The 9,894-nt window shown below is 39.9% G+C and overlaps 1 protein-coding gene across 1 annotated transcript in view; it reads left to right on the top strand.

Annotated features, from left to right (window-relative positions):
- The window catches only part of polrmt (polymerase (RNA) mitochondrial (DNA directed)), an 84,146-nt gene that overhangs the window by 48,190 nt on the left and 26,062 nt on the right, over positions 1-9,894 (top strand). The window contains exons 14-15 of the mRNA XM_012871662.3: positions 677-763; positions 4,026-4,139. Coding sequence (XP_012727116.3) covers positions 677-763; positions 4,026-4,139 — 201 coding nt within the window. The remainder of the gene's footprint in view (positions 1-676; positions 764-4,025; positions 4,140-9,894) is intronic.

Below are 9,894 nucleotides of genomic sequence, written 5' to 3'. Positions count from 1 at the left end.
GTAAAGTGAACGCTGCAGCGATTGTCTGCTGTGTGTAAACATGTCGCCGCTCGTGTTTACTGATTCTGAAATGAACATAACAAATCCTACTGAAATGAGTCAGAAATATGTTGTTTTCAGTTTTTACACACTTCAACTACTCCTCTGCTTGGTAATGTGTGTATATATTTATGTTGAATCTATTTTTATCACGATTTTGGACATAAAAGGATTTGATGGCCACACTTGCTGTCGGGGTTGGAGAAAGGCATTCTGCCAAGCATTAATTCTTATTATCTGTGCTATTACTAAATAAATCGCTCATATACTTGAAAAATATGCGTTTATTATGGAGGGCAGCAGCATAATGCCTCCCAGCACCTAACCACAGCAGTCTTCTAAATGCCCTCCACCTTATATTCTGTCGGCTTTAACGGAAAATTGGGTGGACCTATAATTGTGACTGATTATGGTGGAGATGTGCTTTGAGCATGATGTAGCACATACTGTGGAGGAGATCATGTTCCTGTAATATGAGGAGAAATGCTGGCCAGAGTCCGGTAATTTATGTTCCCTATTTCCATCACACATTGGCTATGCTACATGAAGTGTAACTATAACTAAAATAAATTTTGTTTTATTATTCATTTTAAAAATAAGAGCATGACAATTATTATTATTTTTTTTATAATTCTAGAACCATGTATGGGATGCATCGCATTACCTTGTGCGCCTGGTGTTCAACGGCCTTAAGGAGATGTTCACAGGAACCAGAGAGATTCAGGTGAGCTGATTTCACACACACACGCAAAGCTTCACTGTTCTGTTACTCTGTGAATAATGTAACAGTGGTGGCATTTGGCCTCCTTTGGTATTTCAGTTTTTACTCACTAAAAAATGAAAGAAGATAGGTGTATTAAAGAATCTGTCTCCCATATCTTGGAACGGTCCTCCTTAGTTATGAAAGGGTCGAGGTTTCTGGGTCACGCGCTGTGTTGTGTCGCGTGGCGCCATCATTTTTGCTGTGGATCTTGAAGGTCCTGACAGCTACAGGTTGATCCTATTTGGATCAGGCTTGCTCTAGGACAGACGGCGCTCAGTGAGATAGACATGGGAATTTATTTATGAGGAGGTGGGGGGGGCTTCCTAAGCAGTTTTTCTGCATGCGGGCACCATAATGTTGTGCCGGGGGGAAACATTACAGCCAGGTTTATTGCTGCCATGGGCTGGGGGGGGTGTTGTGTCTTTCCTATGTTGTCATGAATCATTTGTTCATGACATACATTGCTGACCCAATTCAAAGAGCTCAAGCTTTCCCTGCAGACCAGGAATGATCAGATCTCTTGGTGTAATGCTGGAGCTGATTTGTTTACATTAACTGCAAGGGCATTAAACCTAGTTGTTTGGGGGAGTTGTTTTTTTTTTTAGCAATTATTCTAGTACTAATTAATGAGCCTAAAAATTCATTCCTAGGAATCTTAGCTTCAGAGAGCTGCTGAGAGCGACTCTGAGTAAGGAGATGACAGAAATGTTTGTCTTAGTGAGGGGCTGTGGTTGACCCTGTTGCTACCATTTGTTGTCTTTAGGCGCTCTCTTAAGTCCTAAGATGCTTTGTGAATACCTTTTATCTTACTGAGGTAAAATTCTGAGAAAGATATTTGGGTAATTATAAGATTTTTTCCTAAAATTACATCACTAAGAGCTAGTTCTTGGGATTCCTTGTGAATACAGGTACTGTAATTTAGCTGACAGGTTAAAAGAAATATGCATCCAGCTTAAATTAAAACAGGGCAGCTATTGCCCACTGCTAATTATATTGCTGCAGTGTGGCACAGTTGCTTTGCAGCAGGAAGATCCTGGGTTTGAATCCCAACCTGGAGGAGTTTTCATGTGCTCTCTGTACATCGTTCTATCCGGATACTCCATATTCCTCATACAGTCCACAGTCTATTTAAGTAAACGGTTTTATTGCTCTTAGGTGTGAATGTCTGTGTCCGATTGTCCTTTGTCGCTCGATGTTGCTCTGTGATTGACTTGCGACCTGTCCAGCATGTATCCTCTCTTGTCTAATGACCGCTGGGGTTAGGCACCAGCCTCCCAACCCCCCCATGTTCCCTGTGCTCTGCACAGACAGGCGGGTATGGATGGATAGATATTTATCCTGCAGAAATTACCATTCAGTTGGGACTCAGTTGACATAACTGATTATGGTACCTTATTTTGGCCTCATCAGTACTTAAGTTAGCTTTTTAATTTGTATTGTTGTTTTTTTTTTCTGTGAAATACAATCAAAACTATGACAGCAGATGAGCTTAACATCCACTTTAAAAGTAGTTTGCTATAAAATAAAATTAACAATGTTCACCCTCAATTTAAGTTGCTGCATTGGTACTGTCATTTGCTAAACATCAACGAATTTGGACACCATTTCATTATGATGAAAATTATAGTTTCTGATAAGGGACTGAAATGAAGGTATTATGTTTTGGCTTTAGCAATCAGAATGACCATAGATTGGAATCGGATAATTTTCTCTAAATCTTCTCTGATCAGTGATTAGTGGTCAAATGCAGTAAATGTATCCATCCTAAAAAAAAAAATCCACCGCTGCTTGTCGGTGAACTCATCAACCAACACCCTGTCATTGATGCACAATTATTGTAATTCACGTGAAGGTTAGGAAGGTATGCTTTGAGACCTGCTGTTTTAATGTTTATAAATTATCATTGAAGTGTTTCGAATCTACTCCTGAACATGCAGTTTATGTTGATTTTCATGAATGAATATTGTACTCCACTGTTCCCTGGCAACAGCCATTCATCTCATTTCTATTTATGGCTCGAGGAGGTGCAGCTGGGCGCATATTGGACCTTTCACCAACAGGGGGAGTCTCTTTAGCCGAAACAACTAAAACCGTCTGCTGGTTTGTGTTTTTATGCCATTCGGAAAGTGTATTGGTGCAACCCAGCTGGAGAAACCTCCATTCCCACCATAGCTTTGAGCTGAGTTGAGGCCTGTGTGAATGACTATCTGTTACACCTGCTGCTGATATAGGTCGCGTCCTCTGGTGTTTCATTGAGAGATGATGTATTATTGAGGCACAGATATGTTATTAATCCTTGGTGAGATCGTCCCTGACCTCTGCTGCGATATATGTTAACTCTACTGGTCTTTTTCTTCAAAGATGTGTTGAGTATGTCTCCAGTCCTCACTTTGATTGTCCATTAGCCTCTATGGGCTGACTGACTGAGATGTCCTTCTAGTTCTGCTTCTACTTCTGTTTCTTTGCTTCCATACTGTCTTTTGCAGTTTCTAGGACCAATATATGTGTGTGTGTGTGTGTGTGTGTATACATGTACTTGCAGGTGAATGAGAACATTTTTGTGCATTTTACTAGTAAAGTGTGGACATTGATGTAAAATGAGGACCTTTTTTGGTCCTCACTTTTTTGGTTAGGGTGGGTTTAGGTTTAGGACTAAGGTGTTAGTTAAGTTCGGGTTAGGCCATAGAAAGGGTTGAAAATGAATGGAAGTAATTTGTCATTTAAAACACGAATGTGTGTGTGTGTGTGTAAGAGAGAGAGAGAGAGAGATAGGGCATTAATGCCTCCTTTTTTGGAAAACTGTGCCAGAGACTTGAGTAAAAAGAATTGCTGCAGGTTTTATAGGGAGCAACAGCCTCTCACCTGTTCCTCAACAGTTGCTGGTTTGTCTTTGAAGCAGAGCAACAGAATTGGAGCTGAGATCCAAAGATCATTTCTTGATGCAATCGCTGGCCGAAGTTTCTGGGTTCTGTGGGCTGAAATGTACCAGAGCATCTATTTATGGGTCTGATTTATTAAATTTTGATCCCGCTCACCATGGAAGCTTTATCTCAGCAAACTCAGTCATTTGAACATGTTCACATACACAAACACGCAAGAAGCACAGAGAAGACCATATGTGCATAGCAAATATTTAACTGATACCGGGTACTGAAAGTCTGCTGAGTTTACTCATCAGTTTGTGTCCTCTTTCTTTCCCTCTACCGGTGTTCCTGTGTTGCAGGACTGGCTGACAGAAAGCGCCAGGCTCATCTCCAAGTCTGGCCACACTGTGGAGTGGGTGACACCCCTGGGATTACCGATCATTCAGCCTTACCACCGCACGCGCAACCAAGTGGTAAGTCTCACCGTCAGACTTGCTGTTCTCGTTACACACCACAGCTTTCACTTAATTTAACAGATACAGGAAACTATATTTACAGACATTTTAGCCAGTTAATGTTTATACCTTCAATGTGTTCTACCAAACCTTGCTGTATTTATTCATGTGGAGATGAAATCACACACAGGTGGACACTTCTCCTCAAAGAAAATGGTTTGCTCTGGATTTTATTAGGGGAGTCAGAGCCATGAGAATGTGTACACATGCAAACCACACGCATTTAACACCAATAGTAGGGCTCGGCAGTATATTGGGATTTTAAAAATATCAAGATTCTTTTAAAAGAGAAATAAGATGAGACTATGGCTACGTTCACACTGCAGGTCTTAATGCTTAATTCCGATTTTTTTTGTGAAATCTGATTTTTTGCGTGGTCGTTTACATTTCCAAATATATGCCACTTGTATGGGATCTCTTGTGTGAACTGAATGCGTTTAACCTTAAGTGTCCCGCATGCGCACTCGAGGACGCGATGACGTCACACGTAGCAAGCGTCCTCAGTGTTTGCGGAAGTAAACATGGATTATAATGCTGGCGCGCATTTTGCGATCATTAATTTATTTTCTAACCGGAGCTTTCTCTCCAGTGAATGCTCTCCTCATTGTAGTCCGCTATGGGTGTTGTCTTTCTTCCCGCTTCTGCGTAGCAGGACGCAGAATAGTGACGTTTGTTTAGTATCGGTGACGTACAGGTCGGATAAATGCGACCCGGCCGTACAGACACAGGTCGCATTTGAAAAGATCAGATACGTATCGGATTCAAAATCCACATTTCCAAGTGGCTTGGGTCGCATTTGAAAAAATCCAATCTGTATTGTTCAGACTGTCATAAAAAGATCAGATACAGGTCGCATATGGGCAAAAAATATCGGAATTGGGTCACTTCAGGCTGCAGTGTGAACGTAGACTATGTTGTTTACATTGTGATGGGGTATGTTGCGTTAGAATTGTATTCCAATATATAATTTTGTAGCTTTTTCTCATATTTATCTACAGCTGTTTAAGAGATGTGCTTGTGAGACATTTGGGATCAAGCTTTGATTCAAATATGCTTTTTTATTAATTGCTTTATGAAAAGAAGCATATTGAGATAAGTATCAAAAATCTGCATTCAACCTAAAAATATTGAGACATTTTTGGTTCATATTGCCCAGCCCAAACCAACAGGATACACTAATGCTGGTTGTCGTAATATGACAAAACATGATAAGGTTCAAGGGATATGATTAATTTTGCAAGACAGTTTTCGTGTTTCTACCTTTGCTACTGTTTCCCACTTGAACTTTGATATTCTTAAATTTTTTTCTCAATTTTCACATCTTCTTAATGAAGCCATAACTGACCTTTTTATAAAAGAAACTTACCACCTGAACTTAGTGTAGAAAGCTTCAAAACATATTAAATATTTGTTTTTGCAATTGGATTAAATAGAAAATACAAAAGTGAAAGACCTAAATAGACAGTGTTTAATTATGTTTTTCACCTCATCGTTCTCGTTTTGCACCTGCAGAGTCAACCACACTTTTCCAGACACTTGGGAACCGTTTCATGAATATTGACTCACGATTGCCTCAGACACTAAACCCCATCTCTTTTTTTTTAACACTTGCAGTGGCTCTATAATGTGTTTGAAGCAGTTTATTCACTATAAAGATTTTGTTTCTCTGTCTGTCAACACAACGCCTATGCAGTAAAATTATTCTCAGTCTGTAATATTTTCTGGCTGGGATAATTTGGCATCTCATAAACTTATAACAAACACAGAGAAGGTTGTTCTCTCACAACAAATGGTACTTCACACAAAGTTTAATATCCTTATATTATTGCTGTTAAAAACTAAACTTCAGCCTGTTATACCAACAGTATAAGAAAAATGAAGCAACTCCTTGAACCTTACCTTATGCTTGACAGTATATCTACAAGGACACCAATATTTGGTCACTCAACAAGTTGATATCCACATGCCTTTTGTCGCCCTCACCAAACTTGCAATATTTATATTGTATATTTGACTTGTCTATTTGGCACGATTGTAAAAGTGTATTTCTATTGGTTGGTTTCATGGCACAAACCCTGCTATTGGGCATAATTCATGAATTCTAGACATTTTTTAATACTATTTTGTTTTTGGGGATCCAGTGAAACAAAATAAATTAAACCAAATTTTAACTGTGTGCCTCTAAATTGGAGAGGAAATTGAGGAGTTTGGATGTAGTCTTCTTTTATTATTCCATCACCCTTTTTTAAACAAACCAGCAACAGGACATCCTCCCAGCATGATGCTACTACCAGAGTCCTGCACCGGGTCGGGTACCTGCAGATGTCTGGCGGGTGCCCGTATAAAACGTTCATCTACGGGTAGAAAATAAAATCATATTATTTCACAGGTACAGGCACGGGTATAAATAAACTTTAAGACTTCTCATCTGCTGGGGTTGTGATTCAGGAATGGAGAATTAAGCTTAAGCCAGGGACTGTGGACAATATTCTTTTTTTGCACAGCAATTTTAAGAGCAAGGCCTAAATGTCAGTGGGTAAACACCACGGTTAATAAAATAAACAGACATTGGCATAAGTTAATTTGAGCTCTGTATTTTTGGAGACCAAATATTCCTGTATATCACACACTAAGTTGAGAGTGTTATTCTTATGCTGTCTTTGTTGAATTTAATGTAAACTTGGACAGTCGTTTAAAAAGAAGCTTGTTGTGATTTCTGTATTACGGCTGGTCATCTGTGAGCGCACTGCACAGCGTCAGACAATGTCCTTTACCGTCTCTGTGATTAAGACAGTATTCTGCTACAGCTGAAAAGAGAAAGCTCGTTGTGACTAAGCACTAAATGAAAATCAACGGCTGTGTGTGTGCGATCACGGGTCGGATAGCGCTTCATTACTCACGGGTCGGGGCCGTCCCGGGTTTTAAATGGGGATAATTGCGGGTAACGGGTCGGGTCTCGGTTTGAGCTTTGTTACTTCCTGAGTTGTTCCTGAATGTTCTAGCCAATGATGTTTCATCTGAAAAGGGTTTTTATTTGGGATGATTAAAACCTGGACATAACTGGGTGTTCCCAGAGGGCAATGACACCAAACACACATCAACTTGCTGAGGGAGAATGAACCAAGTATTTGGTGACAGTGGTATGTGTATGCAGTATTTCATCCTGTACGGATCATTCAAGTTCATTAGTTATATATTGTATGATTACTTCAATATTGAAAGGAACATCAATTTTTTTTTTTTTTTACAATTTCATGTCTTTATTTTATTTCCAGTGAGAATCAGGTTTATTAAAATATTAAATAGGTTGGCGTTTTAATCCTCCCATTCAATGCCATCAATGTGTCGTCATTGATTTTAACTGCTTTTTTTTTTTTTTTGGTATATGGCTTGTTCGTCTTGGGGCTTTCCAAATCTCTGTGGGTTTGCTGCTGGAGTGCGCCACCGATGGTGTTTTGCGATTACTTCAAGTGGTGCAACTTTAATGGACCTCAACAGCATTGCATGTTTTGTTTGTCGCTATGGAGATCCTGACAGTAACACATATTAAGGAGATAACATAAAGTGTGCGCCAGTACGTCTGAAGATAACATGGCCTTGTGTGTGCCATGTAAAATAGGGAGTGTTCCTGCCTATGTATGAATAGGAGAAAAACAATAACATCTTAACTTCCCTCATTGTTAATGAAGTGAAGGGTGGGGCCAGACATGTCGCTGATCAGATAAGTAGTTCATGGACTTGCTCAGCATACAAACTGCTCTTTCAGTCTGACATCAAGCATAAGGCTGGCTTAGATGGGAAATGCCACCTCAGAAGCAGGTGTAAAAGACTTGGAGTGACAGATGGTATATCCCCTGAGAGTGCTTCACTCTCTTGCTGTTGGTGGAGGATGTCTTTCACTGATCTGACCTGTTTCTTTTAATGTCCAAAAGGGACCAGCAAGAAGATTAGTTGAGTGTTTTTTTCCCCCTTTTTAAGGCCTAAAAATATCTAAAAGAATAAATAAACACATAACTTAACAGATAACTGTCTTGATCCTCTGCAATGACTTCCTAATCCAGCTGCATTAATGGGCAACAAAAATGAAACCATCTTGTAGAAAGGTCACCTTTGCAAAGTATAGCTGGATTAAATTTAATCTCCCAGTCTCCCCTCTGCATCCGCGGTCCAGAGGGTTATCATCAATTAGACTGTAGAGAGACGGGTAGGATGGAGAATACGGCTGTGTGGAAAAACGGTAAGTAAGGTGAAAGCAGCTAGCGTTACGTCACAGGAGAATTGTTTGCATGCATGTGTGGTAAAATCCAGGGAAATAGGAGAAAGATGAAGAGGGCAAAAAGGTTATGAACAGACTCCAGAGAGGGCGCCTTATAGGACTAGAGGATGCTAATCCAACCAGAGGTCACTTTGGCTCATATTCAGTTTAGATTTTATTTTTATACTGTACCCTACCCAGCGAGGCTACGGTATAATCTCGTTCTCAGCGGACGGTAGCTCGAGGGAATCATCAGATGGATTGGCCGGATTTGACCGGATTTGTGAGTTTGTATTGTGACTAAAAGCTTGTGATCTAATATCCGCTGTAAGGGAATAATAAGGCTCCTCTGGATTTCACTGATCAGTGCTCTCCAATCAAAAATGTCCTATCAAGTACATTATAAAGCAGGGGAATTTAGTAGCCATTTGTGGCATGTACCACTTTAAAACAAATGTGTCGTTAATAAATAATTCACCTGGATGTTGTCACACATACTCTTAGGTTATAAAGGTTTCACCAGTTCTTTTACCATTCTTGGATGGATTGTCTGACACCGATATGTAAAAGCTGCTGCCCCTTCCAATAGACTCAGACTAAATTGGTCACTTACAGGGCCTTCACAAAAGTTTTCACATCCCTCAAGCCTTTTCACGTTTTGCCATATTACAACCACATTTTCGATGACAGACCAGGATATTGCTATTCGGCCTGTTTACTTTGATCTTTCTAAATAAAATCCATTGCAAAGAGCTTTCTTCAGAAGAATTAGTAAAGAGGAACAGAGCCGAGAGGCCATGGAGAAATTTATAAGATTAAAGCAGGTGTAGGTAATGAAATAATATCCCAAGACTTAAACGTCTCAATTTAATCGTGCAGTCCATCCTTTGAAAGTGCAGAGAGTATGGGACAATTGTAAACCTACTAAGACATGGCTTCCCACTTAAACATGCAGACCGGGCAGGAAGAACATTAATCATAGAAGCAGCCAAGAGGGCCGCTGTGACTTTGGAGCGGCAGGGATCCAGAACTGATGTCGAAGAATGTGTTGACGGGACATATCTAGTCATGTGCTCCTTACATTGAGCATGTAGAAAGCCATTATTGAAAGAAAGCCTCCAGTTTTATTTTTTAGTTTGCCCCCAAACAGCAAACATGTGGGACTTGGTGCTCTGGTCAGATGAGACCAAAAAGTTACTTTTTTTTTTTTGGCCTTAACTCAGAAACTGTGTGGCGGAAATCTACACATCACCGTGAACTTTTTTTTGTCATGCTATTCTGAGATATTAGCTAATGAGCCACTCATGTCAGATATTTCAGGTACAGTCTTGACTATCAGAACAGTTTCTCTTTCTAACTTTTTGCTCCTTTTCCTCTGAGAAGATTTCCATTGATATTCTTGACGTGTAAATGCCAGAGTGATGCCATTCAGATAGCCTACATGTTTTTTTTTTCTGA

Source organism: Fundulus heteroclitus, chromosome 9 (assembly GCF_011125445.2).
Source record: "Fundulus heteroclitus isolate FHET01 chromosome 9, MU-UCD_Fhet_4.1, whole genome shotgun sequence".
In the NCBI taxonomy this organism is placed as follows: Eukaryota; Metazoa; Chordata; class Actinopteri; order Cyprinodontiformes; family Fundulidae; genus Fundulus; species Fundulus heteroclitus.
The sequence above is the reverse complement of the archived record's forward strand: the minus strand, read 5'-3'. Positions and strand labels throughout refer to the sequence as shown.